This window comes from Pseudonaja textilis, chromosome 1 (assembly GCF_049901715.1).
Source record: "Pseudonaja textilis isolate UNSWEBS1 chromosome 1, rPseTex1.2, whole genome shotgun sequence".
Lineage (NCBI taxonomy): Eukaryota > Metazoa > Chordata > Lepidosauria > Squamata > Elapidae > Pseudonaja > Pseudonaja textilis.
The window spans coordinates 191125548-191146920 of NC_141990.1; the positions used below are offsets into that span (position 1 = coordinate 191125548).

Sequence of the window (21373 nt, forward strand, 5' to 3'; positions counted from 1 at the left end):
TAAATATTGTCAGCCTAATTTTCTGTTTTTAGGAACATTTTTTTTTTAAATGAGAACATTTCCATCAGAGCAATGCATCATCATAAATAGTGTTGTTCTTCTGGATCAGGGGTGTCAAATTCCTGCCCTCTGGGCCGTATGCACCACACGCTGGCCACACCCACCCCTGGCTTAGCAAAGGGGAGGAAAGTCATGAGAAGTCACATGATGACAATGTGACGCCCATGTTCTGGATTAAAAAGAAAGATGACTACTGACTGGTATCCTTTAGGGAAAAATATTGAATGTCTTAATCTCATTTCAAGAGAGTTTTAGTTCTCCGTTGCCCTTTAATGTTAATGTTTCTTTGATTTAGTTACATGACAAACTGCTGAAACACCGCTCATGTTAACACAATGTTCCAAGTTGTGATTACAGCCATTGAAAAATTAAACAGGAACACAATGAAACAAAATTCCTTTATTTAAACTACATTTTTTTCAATCTTCTCAGTCTACATGCCCAGTCAGATGGCCACATTAAGGAACTAACCACCGGCCTCTGAGTTGCCAGAAAAGTTATGCCTGAATAAAATTTGCTGTGTCAATTGTCAAGCTCTATTTTGCCAAAGTAATATGGCTAGTGATAAATGTTGCTCTTACTGTTTTGATGAAAAGTAGATTTAGGAAAGCAATTTCCCTATCTTCATTTCCCATCTTACCAAACACTGCTTTCCAGTATGGAAGCTATCAGCAATCATTCCCCCTGAAATGTCGCAGGGCAGGATTAAACAAGGGCCTCGAATAGGACACTGAGCCACCAATCAAATTGCCTAATAGTTTGCAGCTGATCTGGGCTTGGCTTTGTCAAGTTGGGCTGTTTCTGAATGTGAAAGTAGAAGTGTTCTAAAAAGAGCATTCAACCCAGAGTGTGGGGTGAAGTTGGAAGCTTCCAGGTCAACTAGGGCTGCAAGAAAATGGCCGTATTGACAAGTCCTGTCCTTAGAGAGGGCAACACCTAGCATGGAAAAGGAGGTGGAATGAAATAGGCAAACCAGTGTTCCTTTCCCCCCAAAATAATAGGAACAGTACAAGTATGTCCACACAAAACCTCATTGGCAGCAGCAGAAAACCTATAACCACCCACTGTTGACAGAACACAGCTGGAATAACCTGGGATTATATGATTCTTTTCAAAAAGCTGAAAGGAAATTCCTTTAGTTCACCCTATGATCAAGAATTTTTCTTGTGCAAGATTCCTTATTATAGCAAAGCTCTGGAATTTAGCTCCTGCATTCTTCTGAGAGCCTATTTCGGGGTACTTTTTTTAAAGTTTAATTGAATTTATAAACTAATGTAGTAGCGAAGAACATTTCTAGTTTAATCCGCTTTGACACCAAACTGCAGGTAGATCTGAATTTAAGTTTCAAATCAATGCTGTTTTGTCCATTGCAGAAAGCTACCACCAACCCTTTTGGGATTTCTGATCCCTTTTTTTTGCTGGTTTGGGGTTTTGGGGGAATTTAACAGATTAAATGAATGCTTAAGCATTGCAGGTGCATAAAGCACACATCCCATCCTTTAAAATTCCTGAAAGCATCATCATCATCATCTTCTTCTTCTTTTAACAACCCCTTTTAATGATCCCTTGCAGGGTGGAGTCTGGGCAACTGAATGGAGCTAGCAGATTTTTTTAACGGCCAGATGCCCTTCCTGTCGCCAATGCGGGGGTTTGTTCCTCAGATATATTCTCAGTGTGCCCAGAGAGAGAAATATCTGCCTCTACCTAGGATCAAACTCACAGCCTCCTGATTGTGAGGCAAAAGCTCCATTTCTAGGCCATTGTACCACTCCAAACTTCCCGAAAGCATCTCCCCGTCAAAATTGGTCCCCCATCTTTCTTCACATGCTAGGCAAAATTTGGTACAGTCCCTGAGCCAATTATAGTTGCACTTCTGATCTCTTATTACCTCAGGAAGAAGCTGCCCAGTGGGTGACATAAGAGGAGGCGGCCCGCCAACTAAGGAAACCACCCCATTACAGTCCACAGTGCTGTGCATCTTCCCATTGGCTGGAAGGATAGGCATCACTCTAGATGATCGGCTGGCCTGACTGATGGTACTGTTGCGACGCTCACTGTGCCGGTGAGGAACAAAGAGGGAATCTCTCCTACTCTCGTTGTCTTCAAAAGTGCTGTGCTCATCGTCTGCAAAATCATTCTCTGATCCAAGATCCTTTGCTCGGCCTCTGAAGCTGAAGAGACTCGTTTTGCTGCTGCGCCTGGGGGAAAACAGCGATCCACGGATGCTCAGCAAAGACTGTAAGAGAATGCAAGATCAGAAACATCCATAAACAGATTGAAAGGCGGTGGGAAAATTAAAGATCCTTCTTAAGTATAAGGAAATGAACGAACACAGTTATTTTGGGGTCTCTCAAGAGTACAGGAACAATCTTCATTATTTTTTAAAAAAAAACATTAAATAAATATTTATTAAATAATTTCTAAACTAGTACCACTATTTCTCCTGGCTTTACATTCTATAGGTAATAAATCATAAAGGGTCCTTCTTTGAGGGAGATGGGTGGTTCAGAAATACGAAAAATAAATTAGTAAAACCCTGACTTATCCATGCTTGCATCATTTTAGCATTTGCTTTATTGTGCAAACCAAAAGTTGGTATTTTGTGGGACCAGCCAAGCCCCCACAACCCCTTTTAAAAGGCTACAGGTTATTCCTGGAGCTCTCTAGCATTCACTGTTCCTTCTTTTTGCAGCTGCTGCCTTGCTATTGTCTTCTTCTAAGCAAGCAGAGGAACACGAACAAGAATGGCAAAAATTGCCAGGAGATTGAGGTATATTCTTCTCATTTAAGATGTACCCCAAAGAATTACTTTACAATTTACTCAGTAAGTTTTTTTCTTGAGGCTTGGACAGAAATCGATATAGAATATAGAAATGAATTCTAATTCTGCACAATTACATACCAAAAGTAACCAACTAAGAAGACTCATGAGAAGAAAAAGGGTTGAGGCATAACCCATAAAGTGATCCAAAAATCTACAGAAGTGAAATGTGCATTGAACTTCCAGATTTACCTTCCCCACGTATATTCTCCATACCTGGTGTGGGGAAGAAAATCTTTTTTCATAGGTTAATCTGTTCCCTTCAATAGAGAATCGAAAGCCTTTTCTGCGGATGCTGTCCTCTGATTCTGATTTGTGAAATTCATCCTCATCTTTTTCATCTCCTTCAGACTGTTCCCTCTGCTTTCTCTTTTTCCGCCTGTTCTTCCTCTCCTTAGCACTCTTGGAACTCAACTTTGATGTTGCCGAAGAACTCTCTGAGAATCCACCTACACCACCAACTTCACTAAATTCTCTCGATTCACCAGCTGCGGCGGCTAAAGCTGCTGCCTGAAAGTTAAAGTACATTTAAGATACATCATACCAATATGTTAACTGAATGGGTTTTTTTAAATAAAACAGGTGAATATGATGCTCATTATAGTAAGCCTATATTTCAAGGAAAAAGGAACTTGCTAAATAACGTGGCATGTTTAAATGAATATGAAGCATACTTTAATCTCATTAAATTTACCTCAGTATGTTAGGCTTAATCTTTTCCCACCAAGGATGCTGCTCTGAACTCCCAGGAAATCTACAATTTAGAAAGCCTTATGGCAATCTTGAAATGCCAGTCTTTGCTTTTATCCACTACCTCTCAATTGCATAAGAAGAGAGGTAGTTGTTCAGTTTACTGTACGGTCTTTGCTATATAGTGAGAAGCACAATATTGAGCACAAAGATCAAGCAACAAAAATGGTTAAGGAACTGGGGAATCACTAAAAATACAACCTTCCTGGGCAAAGAGGTCAATAAAAGGCATGGGTGAATACCTTCTGGCTGAGGGCCTGTATGCAATTCTCCTGCTCTAAGATTCATGTGTACTCCAGCTTCCTCCCTAGTTGTAGCTAACTTTTATTCATATTAAAATTAAACAAAATGGTTTTAAGACTAGTTAAACTGGTAGAGGATAAAGCCCTGTATGTGAGGAAGGTTTGGGAGGATAGGATGCGGTTATTTTTCTGGCCATGACTATTAATTGTTTGGATTATTGCCATGCCTCTTGCCCCACTAATATGCTATCCTCAATTTTTAAAAAATAACTCACAGACAGGACATTTTCCTTTTATTGGTGGTCAGAGCGGCCTTATTAAAATCAGAGTTTCAGCCATAAGAGGGAGGGGGAGAGGAATACTAGGAGGAAGATGGAAATCCCCTTGCCTCTTTCACTAGGCAGCATCAAAAGGAAAGTACCTTGTCCACTTCTTTTTAGCAGATAGGACAACAAAATCTTATTAGGTTTTTTTAATGGTGTATAGAAGATATATATTTAATATCTAAATATCTCAACTGTATTTTATTTCTGATGGAGGGATATTTAATTCATTCTGAAACTGTAGGAATAACAGGGCTTCATTTAGCACTATTAGTTGAAATTTTGCCTCAAGACAGAAGTGCCTTTAAAAAAAAGAATTGAACAGTGGCATGATGACAAAAGGAGTAGGCAGTAATGATATTTAGGGTCCAATGCTTCCTTTTGGGGGTGGGAACAATTTTTGAGGACAAAGAGTTTTAATTTTTTATAGGTACATTAAATCTATTGGAGACTTAATGCACCAAGTTTTTAGTTTCCTATCCTCAAATGGTTCAATACTGAGGGACACAAAAGAAGGAAGACATGGTAATTTTCTTCCTATCCCAATGGTCAGCAGTACATATGTTTGAATATACGTATACTCATGCCCACTAGATGTTGCCATCTTGAAATGTTCTAGTCCCCCATGACTCTGAAGTCAACCAGCTGGAAGTCACAAAATTTGATATAGTAAACCCATGAGTTTACATATCTTTTGTAAGTACAGGACAAAAAGTAAAAGTTGTGTTCTGCTCATTAAGTAACCTGAGCCTCTTCTTGCTGTTTTTTCAGCTGTTCCAGCATCTGCTGGAACTCTGCCTCTTTCTGCTCAGCTTCTTCCATGGTGGCCTGATTCTGCTCTTCATAGGCCATGGCCACAACAGCCAGGATCAAGTTGATCAGGTAGAAAGAACCCAAGAAAATCACCAGGACGAAAAAGATCATGTATGTTTTGCCAGCAGCACGCAGAGTCTATAAAAGAAGATAAAGAACACATATTTTTAAAACAGTCCTCCAAAATATGTTAGCCTCCTTTTTTCTTATAGACTAGGGAATGAACATAAGACAAACACTGTTCTAATCTTATGAGATAGTTTGACTATATTGGTCAAAACTCATCTGTGAGTTTATGGACAAAGTTGCATGTTAATCTATAAATAAACCTACAGTTGCTGTAACTATCATAGATAAGACACATTTGGGCTACTAAGCTAGTACAACTGGAACTTACCTCCCTTCGTCACTGAAACAGAAGTACTTCCACTATGTTAAGAAGAGATTAAGGAAAACTGGGACATTTTCCAATTCTGTCAGCATGCACAATAAGACAGCAGGGAAGAATGTATGGCCCTGTGGGCATTGCTTAATTCCAACTCTTACCATCAGTAGCTAGGGTGACCAATGATGAGAACAATAAAAATTGAAGTTCAGTAATATCTGGAATGGAAGTGTAGATTACCAACATCTGCTTCACTCAGCTGTGTTTCAAGATAACATCAAAAATTACTGGCTAGGGACCAAATTAGGAAGCATGTGTAAAGGTTAACATGACTTTATGACCAAAATGCTAAGCCACAATGAAGATTAACACTAACCAAACTTAGCATATCACCCAAGCAAATGCATTTGCTACCTCAAGGGCTGTCAAATGCACGGGCTGTGGACCAGAAGTGTCACACACTGGCCACGCCTGTGCCTAGTTTAACAAAGCGGGGAAAGTCATGATACGTCGCATGATGTGACCATAATGCCGCGAGTTTGACATCCCTGGGCTACCTGATCCTGCCAAGGAGGTTGCATAAATACAGGTCATCTGTTATTTCTGTACTTGTGCAGTACTATGGTTGCTTCTAATATACACATTTGGCATTTTACTGACTACACTGAGCAGAATGGTGAGTTGGAGCATAGGCAGTACACTGAAACTACCAGCAAAGCTTTATTTTGTAGAGAGCAAAGGGATGCTGTTCTCTATTTCAATGGTCAATGTTCTCTATTTCACTTCCTCTTACTCACTCAAGAGCTTTTCTTCCCATTTCCTTTTAAAAAGCTATCCATAAGATGATGTCTGAAGATTATGGAGTTGACCTGGAGGGTGTTTAACTGGGAAGAGAATACTATCCTACCCCTTCACTTTTATCTGATTTGTGAAATGAATTCTTTATAGGGCCAATGTAGGAATAGATTAAATGGTGCCCTGCAGATAGTCAAGTTAGCTTGCTCTTATGAGAGTTATAAAGAACTATGGGAGCTATTAGAGCTCATGAGAATATTTGAAGTTTTCAAGTTGCTGACCCTGAAAGTAATGTTTGTCTTTTGGGAGGAAAAACCAACGGTAAACGTTGCATTACAACAGGATCCCTTGAGCATATACAAAACACTGTGCTTGGGTGTTTTATCCATTATGTACAGGGCTGTAGGGAAGGGTCCCACAATCCGGTAATAGCTCCTGGTATCCAGGAAGGGATTGCAGCCCTCCATGATATTGTGGGTTCATTTCCTTGCTATCTCCTGGTAAGAGAATCCCCATCTCAGCATTCTTTATGGCTATTGGGGTTAATAGCATGAAGGAGTCTAATACAGTTCCATATATTCCTTTGAGAAACGGAAGTTGGAACGGTTCTCTGTTGCCCAAGAGCTCCAATGTTCATGCCAAAATGGTTAACAAAGTTGGATATCAGTGATGCAAAAAGTGGCTGGCTTCATATAGCCTATCACTATTCCTTTTCTGACCAGCAAGTGACTCACAGAAGATGGGGACAAGTATTGGGTACTTGTTTACATTGTGGAGAATTTGGACATCAAAGGGGAAAAATGCCTCAAGATTGCAGACCGCTATTTGTCTCCCATACTCTCCAACCTCTCAAAATGATCACCAATTTGGAATCCCATCTATTTTGGAATGCAGGCCTCAGTATGCCAAGTAAAGCCTAGAGCGGCTCTCACATGATCAAAATTAAGACCTTGTGGTATACATTTAACTCTTAATGAAATAAGTAGACTCTGAAATTCTTTATTTGAGCATTTGAGTATACAACTGTTATGCTTCAGAAACAGTTCATCATGGCATAACAGTTGCAAATGTTTGTTCACAATTCATTCAGGTGCTCATATTAAAATGCTGCTTTACATAGTCAGCCTTGGTGCTACTACTGGTACTTCCTGCTTTCAAAGACCCTCACCAGTTGATAAAGGTTTTCCCAGAAGTCCTGAGTCATCAGCCGAAAGAGTGACAAGAAGGCCCAGCTGAAGGTATCAAAACTTGTATAGCCATAGTTGGGGTTTCTACCAGCTTTTACACACATATATCCTTCTGGACATTGACTAGAAAAAGGAAAAAATTGCCATTTTTAAAGATTATCCTAATCAATGTATGCTTTACTATAGACTGAGGCTTGAGCAAGCAGCCTATCAATTTTCAATAGAATGAAAATTATACTCACTTGTAAATGTATTATGAAATCATCCAAGAATACCAATTACACACAAAGACTGGCCACAATTTGATGCCCTCCAAAATAATGGATTTTAATTTGGCAATGTGGGATGAAGGATTAAACCAGCTAAAATGTAAAACACTGGAGTGCACCAAGTTGAGAAAGGCTGGTCTTTTTCAATATTAACTAGGGAAAATTATTGATTGGCTAAGCTAAATCCTTAAGGCAGTATCATAAAATGCAGTCCTATCAGATCAGTATCTCTTTAAATAACAGTTCAAGACCAGAAACAAAGAAAGAGGCTTATTTTGACTTTAGAAATGTTTCTAAGTTTCAAGATAATTAAATAAAGTTAGACTGATAAAGAGAAGTGGAGAAATGTCCATAGCTCCTTCCATCTTCAATATTTATGGCTTAAAGTTAGCTGCAAATATTTAAGCAGCAAACTTCTGCCCCACCCGAATATTATCAAATCTGAAACACTTCAGCGAGTAAAAAAAAAGTTAAATTGTTTACCCTTAACCATAATTTCAGCAGCAATTTCCAAACAAATAATTTATTATATAAATAACAATATATAATATATAAAACAGATTGTCTTCTTACCCTGCATCTGAACCGTTGCCACACAGTAAAGCATCATTTTGTCCTTCCAAGAAGTAAAAGTGACCTATTTGGAAAGAGAATTGGCTATATATTTACTTACACTAAAAGTCACTGTTAGTACAAATAAGCTAAATAGACTTGCGGAATCCTAAAGACTAACAAATATATTACAACAATGTTATAGGAGAAATACTATGCAAGTCTATGGTAGTTAAAAAACAGAATCTGGTAGCACTGTTTCAAGCTAACACATTTTACTAAAAGGCACAAGCTTTTCTGAGCTACAACTCTCTTCAGGAGATGCGTAGGGTAATTAAACTGATGTAAGATAAGCATGAAACAAGGAAGAGGAAAAGAGTGGTTATACAGATGCAGATTGTTACATAAAACAGATTACAGTTAAGAATTGTAATGTGTTAAACACTCATTTGTTTATAAAGACTTTGTGAAACAGCCTGACATATGGGAATCCAGCAGGCTCTTATTCTATGAAGAATAATTTCTTTGCTCCAAAATAGCAACTTTGAGATCGGTAATCAATATTCTGGGAATTTAAAATACTCTGATATTACTTTCTCCTTGTCTTGAGTCCTATTGTCAAACCTGTGTCCATTATTTTTTGTGTGTGTACAAAGTCTGATCTGTTCAATGTAGCACCCAAGGGACATTGCCTTGCCACTAATGCAGTAGATGCTACAACTGCTAGCAATAACTAAAAAGGTCACACCGGAGCCATTTTGATTTATGCATCTGCTGGACTTGGTGTCCATCTACATGTCAGAACAAATCTGTAAATCTTTAGATATTTTTCAATTGCATCTAATTATGGCAATTTTTTTCCACTGGCAACCTTTTCCCTTTTCCCTGTGTATGATGTTGCCTTCAAGACATTGCTAGCTGATGAGTGCTTGGAATATATCATTCTTAACTGTATAAATGTTTTCCTGTATTCTGAGATCATCTAAGGATAACCTTAAAGTGTACAAAAACTATTAGGCTTTGTCACCATTACTTTTCAGAGGAATGAACAGACTGGTAGTGGTCTCTTCCACATGCCCTCCTCATCCTCATCCTCATATCATACTGGCTTATTCATTATTTGTTGAGGAGACAGCAAGCCTCCAGTTCAGTGTTAGATTGTCACAGAGGCCAGCTAAAGGCAGATCAAATCTGTTTTCATCATTGGAAAAATGGAACAAGCCCTTATCTACAGAGCCTTTTGGGTCCAAGGGGAGGCTGGTGACCTTCAATTGGCTCATTGATGGATGTCTTCTGCGCCCCCTCCCCAATTTCCAATCTCAACCTAGCCCTCCCTAGCCATTTCTCTTTTGGCTGGAACTCAGAGTGTCTAGAACTTTTCTAGCAATTAGGTTTTTCTCCTTGGAGACATTGGTTTTCCAACTCACATGCTTTCTTTCTTCCCGTTTTGGAAGGAAGATCCAAGTGACTGGGAGCAGAAGCAACAGAAGCACAATAGCTACGGTGGCAGAAATATCATACTGGCATAATGTTTTGCTGATTGAAGAATGGCTGGATAGTATTTCAACTCAGCAAAAAGGAAAGGCCTTTTAAAGGCTCCCAAATCACACTTTTTTGGGGTTGTGCTTTACTAAACTGATATGGCAATCTCTCTGGAATGTGTCATTATTATTATTATTTTTAAATCATCCAAAATTTAAGAGGGTACAAAATGCAATTTGCCACAATTTAAACCACAATTTAACATATTTTCTTCATGTTTATACCATTACAGGTAGTCCTCAACTTACAACAGTTCATTTAGTGACTGCTCAAAGTTACGAAGGCACTGAAAAAAGTGACTTATGACCATTTTCAGAGATTCACTTAACCATTAGGGACAAGAAAAGTCGTAAGATGGGACAGAACCCATTTAACAAATGTCTTACTTAGTACCAGAAATGTTGGGCTCAATTGTGGTCAAAAGTCAAGCATTGCCGTAGTAGTAGAAAAGAAAATAACTAATATTCCTTGGATTGGAAACACCATGAATTAGCAAACCAACTACAGCATTTGCTTACAATACACCATTTCTGCTAAGGAAAACTTTTGGAAGAAAGGTTAAAACATAAAGAATATGTAAGTTTTAAGGTTTGGTTTTAACATTTTATGTTTTAACTAAGATGTAACTTTAAGCTGCCCAGAGTTACTCTAAGGTAAGATGTGTGGCCAATACATTTTATAAATAAATAAATAAATAAGTAGTTCTTACTGTCATCACTGACATAATCTTCCCAGTTAAAAGTGGTCACTGTCGTATTTACAAAGGTACCATTTTCTCCCATTGTGCTATTGAAATAGGAAGTGATGTTTATTTCAAAAGTAGAATTGTCTGGTGGCCAAATCAGGCATTTATGCCTCAGGTTCCCCATGAAAAGTTGGAGCCCTATTAGTGCAAATACACTCAGACAAAACACGGTCAAGATCATGACATCTGAGAGCTTCTTCACAGATTGAATGAGAGCCCCTACAATTGTCTTCAGGCCTGCAAGCCAAGAAAAAAGAAAGAAAGCAGTTTTGATATAGTGTTCAAGACTTCATAAGAAAGTATTGTTTCAAGTAACTTTTCATGCAGTATGGCGATGAAATGAATTGTCTTTGTGACAGTTTCATGAAAAGCCTGATTGCCTATGAACATGAATGAGAAGCTGTTAAGTATACGCTGATCTCAAATTTCATATACAAATAAAATATATTTATGTTTTTAGATAAACATACATTGTACGTAATCAGAGGAACACTTGGCCTAAGCAAAAAATATGATTTTGCTATCCATGCTGTATCTCTATGGAAAAGCACATTATTTTCACTTGCTGTGTTTCTTGCCCAAACCATTATTGTGCGACCACTTTGTAAAATATTCAACAATGTGCCTCAGTTTATGCTTATTAATAAGTGTATGTGATATAAGCTATTTGAATGATACTGGATTAAATCTTATGGTATAAAACAGGTGATGGTTTGGAAAAGACAGACAACTTCTAGGAAATCCCCATGCATGGCCCATGCTATACTTCGTGTTCTGCATATTTAACACATTGCATTTTCTTTAAAAAAAAAAGCATATAAACAACAGATTGCAAGTTTGTCTGAAGTGCCTGCAAAAAAAAAAGAAGATAAAATTTGCATCAATATGAAAGCCTCACTATATTGGCCTTTAATTTAAAAGTAGAAAGCTTGATGTCATAAGATGCAAATTGTATAGCCACCTACTGCAAATGTCTCATGCAAGAATGTGTTAAACGCAAAGGCTGGACTGGAAAGAAAATGTAAGCTGTAATATTTAAAAAGCAAAGAATCACATTAGACTGAAAGCCATGTGTTTGATTCTTGCTTTTTATTTTTGCTTCTACTGTGCAGTGAGCAACATGGCTTATGCTTAAAAAGATGGTTCATCTTCCATGGAATTCTAAAAAGTCAGCCTCTGGGTTTAACCTAGCTCTCACCTGGAATGACTGATATTGTTTTCAATGCCCGGAGAACTCTGAATGTTCTCAACGCTGAGACATTACCCAGGTCCACAAACTCTGTCACATATCTGTAATAGGGGAGTTCACACACAAACACAATGACAACACACAAAAAACAGCTGGAAATACCAAGGGGCCTGGCCCTTCGTCAAGCCACTCCTTACCTGGAATTACAGAAATAGTTTTCAAAGCTCTCAATACTCTGAAAGTTCGAAGAGCTGAAACATTGCCTAGGTTTACAAATTCTGTTATATACCTGTAGAATTAAACCACAGTTATTCAGAATTGAGGCAGAGCTTAGGCTACTTGCTGGGGCGGGGTCTTTAATTAACACCTTGTCTCCCTTTGCTGCAATTGCCTTGTATTTGCTAATATGGCTTTCCTGACCTTCAAATTAAATAAATCAATGCACAAATCACATTGTTTGTGAAAATTAATTTGGGAATTTGAGAAGTGTATTAATTTATTATAAGCAAGTGGCCAAACACATTATTTTGCCTCTATAGCCAAGACTGTTTCTGACATGCTAAAAAATAAATAACATGAATAAGCACAATTAGATTTATTGTTATAGAAATCTTTCAAAATACTTTTCCTTCTTGAATAAACTTTTCTCCTGAGATCAGTCCCTATTAAATTCTTCAAAACACAAAATAATCAGAACACAATGAAACACTTACGCGAATGTTATAACTGTGAAATCCAACCAATTCCAGGGATCCCGGAGGAACGTAAAACCTTCTAAACAGAAGCCCCTTGCAAGAATTTTTATTAGTGATTCAAAGGTATAAATTCCAGTGAACGTGTATCTAAGGAAAATTTCAGCACAAGAATTAAAGGAAAACAATTGTTTTTTATAACAATTATATATATACCACATTTTCAAAGGTAACAATAAAAAATTAAAATGGAGAAAATGCCAGAAATTTAAAATAGCAAACAATTCTGTTCTGGAGAATAAAGAAATGGCCCGGTTATAATTCAAAAGGACAAAAAGTAGGTGGGAGCAACAGTTCCATTTTATGTTACATTGCACAGGTTAAGTTTTTGCAGGTACACCAAACCGGAAGGAAACTGCAAGGAATTAAAATCTAATATGCAAGGATATACACAAAAGTTATACGCAAGTAAATATAAGCTTGCAGATGATATAAAATACATGTATCTCCACTGGTGGTAATCATGCCAATGGAAGTACTCAGTGGTGGGATTCAATTTTTTTTACTACTGGTTCTGTGGGCATGGCTTGGTGGGCGTGGCAGGGGAAGGTTACTGTAAAATCTCCAGTCAGAGGTGGTATTTGCCATTCTCCGAACTACTCAAAATTTTCACTACTGGTTCTTCAGAACTGGTCAGAACCTGCTGAAGACCACCTCTGGAAGTACTTGAAATGAAGGTAGTGCACTGTATCTCACTGTATAGAACAGGGGTGTCAAACTAATGGGCCGTGGGCCAGATGCATTACACTCAGAACATGCCCACCCCAGCTCTGCAAAGCAAAAAAATATTGTGGAACATCACGTGATGGCAACGTGACACCACGAGTTTGACACCCATGGTATAGAATATAGGTCTTGGTTTCAGGGCCAGTTTACATCACGTTTTCCATGCATAACCTTAATGGGCACTAAATATTGTAATCCAGAACAGTTTGCATAATTTGTAAAAAACAACAACAATGTTATGAAACTCATTATTGAAGTATGCTATAAATATTAGAATAAGTCACTTGATTACTGCAAATGAAAACAACCTTTCTGGCTTTGTTAACATGTTGAATGGAAATAAAATTTGACTTACTCTACATTCTTTGTCCATTCTGGAGGATTACTCATAGTCATAAATACACAGTTGGTTAAAATAGTGCACATAATAAGCATGCTGAATAATGTATTAATAGTTAAGGAAAACATACTGGAAAACACTTCTTGTAAATGATCACATCAACAATGTATTTGGCTTATTTTCAGAATCAGTAACTTCTTGTATATTTACAAAATAATGATAATGCTTGAAGAGAATTTCCAAAATTTTCTACACATTGCTCCAAGTTTTTTAAAAGTAAACATTTACATAAGCAGAATTTTTTTAAAAAAATAAGGATTTTTATAGAAATGAAAGATGGGAAAAAGTTGTTACCTCTTTATTAAAAGTAAAACCAGGTAACTGCAGCAAGATGTTATTGGCCAGTATAACACCAGAATGCAAAGAAACTGACCAGGCCACAAACAAAAAGGACAGGCAACCAGAGAAGAACATTTTTGACATGGAAGAAAAATAATATTCAGTTCAATATCCACTGAATTTTTTTAGAGCTAACCTATGCTCTGTAAGACATTGATTAGTGAGCACTAATAATTCTGAACCATTAATGTTTCAAGGCTCAAATACAGTCTGATATCTTACATTCTGTGAACTGATTTAAAGTTAGATTTATACCTTCCGAAGGTAACTTCATACTAGTCCCACCTCTTTAAGGTAGTCCTGGTGGAATAATCAGATCATATTTTTTGTTCTTTTAGGGAGAATGCAACAAACATTTGCCTGACTTCAAAACATCTGTATGCTTATTAATGGAAGGGCTTAAGAAAATGGTGCTGGGCCATGAGGTCTACCTGCCTGAAAGACTTGCTCAAAGGGAAGGTTGAGCAGCAGCAATTCTAGGAGTGTCTGCAAAGGATCAAAAATAGTAAAAAAAAAAAAAGTGGCCAAAGACAGGTGAGCACTACCTTCTTTGTTTAAATGTTCGTTGTGACAAATATTTTTTTAAAAAAGGTTAGGACACTGATGGCATGGCCATCATCTTGACTTTTTTGCTTTCCTTCCTGAGGTAATGGCTGAGTCATGCAAAGAATAATTCAAGGTTTGTGTTAGAATTCTTCCCTGTCACCATCTTACTAGAAATGTTTTCTTGTATATGGCATTAAATGGCCATATGATGGCAGCATAAAATAAAAGATGTTGAGAGCTGCTTTATTTGAAGGGCTGGGTATTATATGTGCATTTCACCTTCCTAGTGTGTGCTCAGAACAGTATACAAGGGATTGTTGGGATGAACTGCTGAATTAGCACGCACAATTTCTATTCAGATTTTGGTAAAGTTTTTCAGCGTAAAGGATGAAAGAAGGCTTCTGCCAAGGAATACTGATTCAAGGACCAGAGGCCTTTCCTGACAATTCATGGGGATATAAAAAGTGGAATTCGGGCCCTCCTTCTAATAAAAGAGAATCTTAACATTTAGTTTTTTTTATCAGATGTTTCTCTTTTAAGTCTGTTTCATTCCCCCCATAGGTACCACCAAGTTGTTCATTGAGAATTTTCTAGAATGTAGCCATCAAGGACTAGAATGTGGCTGTAAGGCTAAAAATAATATTGGGGGAGGCAGGGGGGAAGCTCTCAAAACCATAAAAATATGAATTCATCTGGAATTGTATATACATTTTTATACACTGAGAATAAGTAGCATGGAATACATGAGACATTTTAAAATAGGTATGTGTTTGTGCTGAAACAATGGAATCTACTCATTCTCTAGAGCTGGTCCAATGTATTACATGTTCAAATAGTAAAAAAAATGACATACATAAATGTATTAAAACAGACCAATAAAACTTAATTGTTTATATGGATCTGATGTTATAGGATTCCACTGTAAGGTACTGAGGTTAGCAGCATAGAAATTGCAAAAATTGAAGGCCATGCTGCTTGACATGAGCATTTGCTGTTCATTAATATTTTGTGTTCCCTGAAATTGGAGAGAAACTGCCTTGAACAACATCTTGCAAACTTCACAGTTGAATGGAGTAGTATTCAGAATTCAGAATTCTCTCACGATTTTCAAAATCAATTGAAATATAGATTCAGAATAATTATATCATATTAAAATTACAGAAAAACATACCAGTGCTTTCTACCTGAAAAATAATATTGTTAATTCTGTATAAAAAGGAAAACATAAAGACTTACTGTTTGGACTTAAGTTTGGACTGAATGCTTGCAACAACTTACAAGTTATAGATGAATTTCAATAGGCATAACGTCTGCTCTAAATTTATATTTTGAACACCTATTTAACTGTCTGAAAATAACGCTGAAATATTTAATAAATCAGTTTATATATAGCATCCATCTATACACGATCCAGAGAATTTAGCAAAAAATGCAGGGATATTTTTCACTCAGTTCACATGGAAATTTGATTTGTCTTGATATGCCTAATTAGAGCCCCAGGAATTAGAAATGGCTCTTCCAATATAAGCCAAATCTCCCATTTATCTCACTGCAGGGAAAGAATGATTGACAGGTAAATTCATTTTAAGAAAACATATTGATTTTATTGAGGAATTCCTGATAACCATCTAAAAATCGTAGGTCAAGAGTCCAAATCACTGGTGTTTGGTATAACAAAGCAAAATTCAAAAGCAGGATCATAGAAATAAAGGCTACAGCAAGAAATCATGGGGAAGAACAGAAGAAAAAAAGGAAGGCTTTTTAACATCTTATTTTTTAAAGCTCTGCACTTCATAAATGGGTGGAGGGCAGCATTGGTAGAAATGGGTAAATAAATAAAATAAAAAATATAGAAATGGGTAAGAGGCAAAAAGAGAAGATGAACAGGACAAAGTAGGAAGTAAACAAACAAAATCCCCATGGTTTAGTCAACTTACTGAAAACAGAAATAGCATTATTTCAATCATTATGAACAAAGAACTTGAAAAGGATATGAATGTACCAAAATCTTGATAGCTATTTTTCTAAGAGGGTTGAAAGGAGTTAACAGGTACACAGCAGATGTGGCACTGAATCGAAATATTGCCTTCCCTTTATTCAATACTATAAAAGTCTAGAAAAAAAGTAACAAAATTAATGGAGAAAATGGGATCCAGAACCTGTAAAATGGGTTCTGCATTGGTCTACCATAGATACAAAAGACTTTATTGAAGTAGCAGTTACAAATATAGAAGGTAATCTCTCTACCCCCCTATCTAATTTTGTTCAATCATCTGTTTATGATTCAAAATGCGCTCATCAACTATGGTAAGCAGATATTTTCTTTAACATGGAGCCAGACTTGTGCAACCAGATAAAAATTTAAATATTGTACACTTAAATTCAAGAGCAAAACCTAGATTTTGACAGACTGAGAAAAGCTCTTTCCTTCTATGGTTTTAATTGTAGACTAGCTTCTCGCCAGCTTCAGCATCAGTAACCCAGCCGTTTCTTCCCTCACTCTCAACATCTTAATCTATTGAGATCAATGGATTAGGCAAGTCCAGTAATGCTGCAGAATTCTTCACTACCAAATAAAAAAAGCTCATTAAAAACTTTTTTTATCAGGATATGCCTAAAAGGTATTATATACGTTCTTGTGAAGCTGCACTTGGTCAGTATATCTGAGAAAACTTCATAAAGAAAAGATGATATATATGGTGCACCATGCTTATACTTCACCTTGTAACTGGGTGGTTATACTTTTAAAAATTGTTTTGCTTCCCAAAATCTCTGTAAAAATGTACCCATGCTCTCATCCATGAACTAGAACCCATCAGTATGAATTTAATGTTACAATTATCCTACCAAGATGTAGACAGATGATAAATTTGGTATCATCTGCATATTTATAATATCTCACTCTCAATGAATCAATGAGCTCTCCTCTCCTGTACAAGTATATCATGAACAGCAGCAGAGGAAGAATATCCACAAGTGACTACCTGATGGGCTGATTTTTATTCCCCATCCATCACAGATATGGATGTGCTCCCTCAGAAAATAAAAGATAGCACATTTAAATCCCAGTCCTCTAAGCAGCCAAGCAGGATAACCTGGCTAATAGTATTAAATACCCCTGAGAGATAGAAAAATACCAGAATGGATGCATTTCCTCAAAAGTATTGAAGGTCATCCACCAGAGTAAAATGCATTTTCATTCCATAACTGAATCCCAACTGAGGATATGAGACCCTATTCACTTCATCAGAGTTCATAGATCAAAAGGACTCCTGGATAATATTGCTGGTGGCGCTTCAAGCACACAGTTCTGATTGAATAATTAAGATTACAGAGAAAGTGAGCAATGTTAATAGCAAAATCTTGTACTTATAAGTCACAAGACTTTCTTCTGCTCCTATTTCTCTATCAGGAAGCAGTCAAATTTAAACCAGTTTCTCCCCACACTTAAAGTCACAGATGGTAGGCTTGACCATACAGGTATTCCTTGACTTACGAACATTCATTTAATAACCATTCAAAGTTATGACAGTACTTTAAAAAATGTAAAGACCGATTCTTGCATTTATGACTGCCACAGCATCCCTTTGGTCATGTCATCAGAATTGGCAACGAACATGTATTTAGAATGGTTGCAACGTCCTAGAGTCATGTGATCACCATTTGTGACCTGTCCAAGGGGCTTCCAACAAGTAAAGGTAATGGGGGAAGCAGATTTGTTTAAAAATTGTGGTAATTCATTTAACAATCATGGCAAAACAATAAAAAAATTGGCATGACTCACTTAATAACCACTTCCCTTAGAGACAGAAGTTCTGGGTTCAGTTACAGTGAAAACTACCTGTAGGTCATACTCAAACTCAGTCGGATTACACTTTCCTTTCACTGACACTTCAACTGTTGCACATCTTGTCCCACAGGTCCTAGTAAAACAAAGAACACCCCCAACTCCAATCCCAGTGTCAACCAGTATAGAAAGAGGCTGCTTGGGAAGAATCATACCAAGCATCCCAATTACCATCTCAAGCCAGAAGTCCACCCGACACTCAATAGAACAGCCTAACAGATGATATGAAACTTACCAGGAACCTTCCAGAAGCAATCAAGATCATTAGATCTTGAGGAAGACCTTCTTCATGGGCCCATTTACGAGCAGTGAAAATGTCATCTGGACCAGGAAGTGATCTGACCACATTAAAGGACTCAGTCTAATGTCATCCATATGCAGATCACATACTAATTATTCTAAGTTAAAGATGGGGTCAAACATATGTCTGCTGAGGTGATTATATGCATGATCATATGGTAAAAAAAAGCCTCTACTAGTTATATTCAGTGGAGTTAAAAAGATTAAGTCCAATTTTTTGGAATTAAAAAAAAAATCCTGCTAACTGAGTTGCATAAAAAGGAAGTTTATTTAACGTTTACTTTTTGTTTAGCCCTTAGCAAAAGGGCTCTATTCAGAATAAAGAAGTGGAATGAAGTTTTGGAAACTACTAATTGAGTGGGATTTGCTATGCATCTTCTGAGGAAATAAAAACATGTATCTTACTGTTTGTATACATTTTCTTATAGAAGAAATTAGAAGGAAAAATAATGTTTTGCTCTTAAGGCTTACTTACAGTGGCCTTCTCCAAATGCTGTGTTAACATATGGGATTCCTAAAAAACGTGACCTTCCCCTTTCTGGCTATGAATTCTAGGAGATGGGCATGTGAACGATACCAAGCTAAAGACGACCAGGCCAAAGAATTATTTTTAATTTTAATTAAATTGAAAGCAGGATTTTCTGACTGCAAGAATATCTTTTCTTTTCTTTTTTTTAATAGCAGAGTCAGGGTCAGGTTGTTCTAAAGCTACGGATCTAACAGCAACCCACATAGCTGTAGGATAGTACAGAAACCAAATCAAACATTTACATCCATACTAGTGTGAAAAGAAGAACTCGACCAGAGGGCAATTGCTAAACAAATTCAATCATTTAAAAACACTGAGTCTGTAAAGTGAAGATTTGTTGCAAGTGCCATGTAATTTTTGTTAAGTAATTTCCCCCTCAATCATTTTCTTCCAGATGTATGAATACAAAATATATTATAAAACTACTTCACAACAATGAGGTGGGGACATGGAATAACATTTTTACAGTATTGTAATATTATCTCCAAATAATGCTTTAGTTGTAAGCATAAATGAACGAAAGTCCATATTTATAAGATAACAATATGAGGTATAGAAGTTGTCTATCTACTGAGGAAAGAGGACTGCAGAATTTCCCCCCTCCCAAATTCTATGTTAAAATTCCAGCACTCACTTTTTTGTTAATGTAATATGGGTCCAAGTCCTCCAATGGCTCGGACACCATCCCCGGAGGTATGTCTCCATATATAAAGGGCAGGGATTTGCCTGCTTCCAAATCGCTATTCGGTTTTGGTCCATTTTCATCATCATCGATGTCTTTCCGCTCTTGCTTGGACTTCTTCGCCTTTTCCTCGGCAATGCGTTGTTCAATAGCTGCCAGTGATTCTTTCGTAAAAAAGCGGAAGCTGTCAGGTCCTGGTGGTACCAGCACTGACTGTGCCATCTTTTCATCCTGCAGCTCTTAATTACAGTTGTGCCCCATGCATAAAAAAATGCTAGGATGCAGAAAAACATAAAAGAAAAAAATGAATGTTATGCTCTCTGGATCAACACTGAAATGCTTGCTTATTATTTTCTTCAGGGATGGTAGGTTACAAATGGGAGAGTAAGGCTTTCTTGTCAATTTATTTATTGATTTTCGTAGCTACCAGTTTTCCTCCTCTTTTTTATTGCTTTTAAACACCTAAGACAGGGGTGTCAAACTCAAGGCCTGGGGGTGGGGGGGAGTGCTTAAATCTGGCCTCTAGGGCTGCCCTAGAAACAGCAAAGGACTGGCCCACTGTGTCTCTGCCAACAAAAACAGAGCTTGGGAGGTCAACGTGTGGCTCTCCCAGGCTCCGTTTTCAACCGCAATGGCTTCCTGCTACCCTCTTCTACCAAAACAGAGCTCTGTTTTCACTGGCAGAAGGCAGCAGAAGGCCATCGCGGATGAAAACAAAGCTCGGGAGCCCATTTTTCACTGGCAGAGCTATCAGGCCACCACAGACGCGCCCAACGCGAGTGACATCAAACTGGCCACGCCCATCCTGGCCACTCCCAGCTCGGCCTCCCAAGGTCAAACACAACCCTGATGAGGCCCTACATAAAATCAAGTTTGACACCCCTGACCTAAGAGAATGGAAATCAAATCCATTCTTAGGAAAATCAGCTTTCTTATGAACAGCAATGCATTGGCAGTCATGTAAAGAATGTTCTGCAGTGAGCACATTATTTTCCTATTTTTTAAAATAATAGTGTACAGCAGCTTTGTTTGCAATCCGCAGCACAAGTGAACAACCATATTTTAGTTTACAGTGTTGTGAAAATACAGCCAGGGTACTTTATTAAGATACTTCTAAATGCCAACATTTCTGTCTGTCTGACTTCAATATCAAATGTTGATGTATTTGATGAGTAGAACATGACAAGCATAGGCATATTTATATATCTGTAACTGCCAGAGAACAGCCAGCCAATAACTGATTACAATAATTCCAGGTTATTAAATGAACACCCCACTTTAAGCCTTCTAGCCCAAGTCAAATCATATTTTCTTTACCCTTATCATAATAAATTTCTCGTATTCCTTGGTTTATACAGCCACCTCCCTGTGGCAAATCTCTATCATCTTCAACGTTTCTAATGCTGATATACCAGCAATTCTGCATATTCCTTTGCTAACCACCATGCTACCATGACCAGATCCTAGAAGGTGGGAAATGGGGTGGATAAAAATCTCTCCAGTTAGAACTCAGATAATCCTTACAGAGGTAAAGCGGTAATACCATGGAATTTTGCAATGGGTGTAATTTTTCCATGGT

At 37.4% G+C, this 21373-nt stretch overlaps 1 protein-coding gene across 2 annotated transcripts in view; it reads right to left on the minus strand.

Moving 5' to 3' along the window:
- SCN2A (sodium voltage-gated channel alpha subunit 2) overlaps positions 1–21373 on the minus strand; it is a 108405-nt gene that overhangs the window by 37675 nt on the left and 49357 nt on the right. Inside the window, exons 2-12 of one of the 2 annotated variants that reach the window (XM_087920031.1) lie at positions 19747–20068; positions 16431–16549; positions 13507–13596; positions 12387–12515; positions 11871–11962; positions 10449–10721; positions 8219–8282; positions 7358–7499; positions 4941–5147; positions 3098–3391; positions 1949–2296 (exon numbers count right to left, since the gene is read on the minus strand). In XM_087920031.1, coding sequence (XP_087776157.1) covers positions 1949–2296; positions 3098–3391; positions 4941–5147; positions 7358–7499; positions 8219–8282; positions 10449–10721; positions 11871–11962; positions 12387–12515; positions 13507–13596; positions 16431–16549; positions 19747–20016 — 2028 coding nt within the window. In that variant the 5' untranslated portion in view covers positions 20017–20068. Of the gene's footprint in view, positions 1–1948; positions 2297–3097; positions 3392–4940; positions 5148–7357; positions 7500–8218; positions 8283–10448; positions 10722–11682; positions 11775–11870; positions 11963–12386; positions 12516–13506; positions 13597–16430; positions 16550–19746; positions 20069–21373 lie in introns of those variants that run through there. The other variant, XM_087920030.1, reaches the window with a different exon arrangement.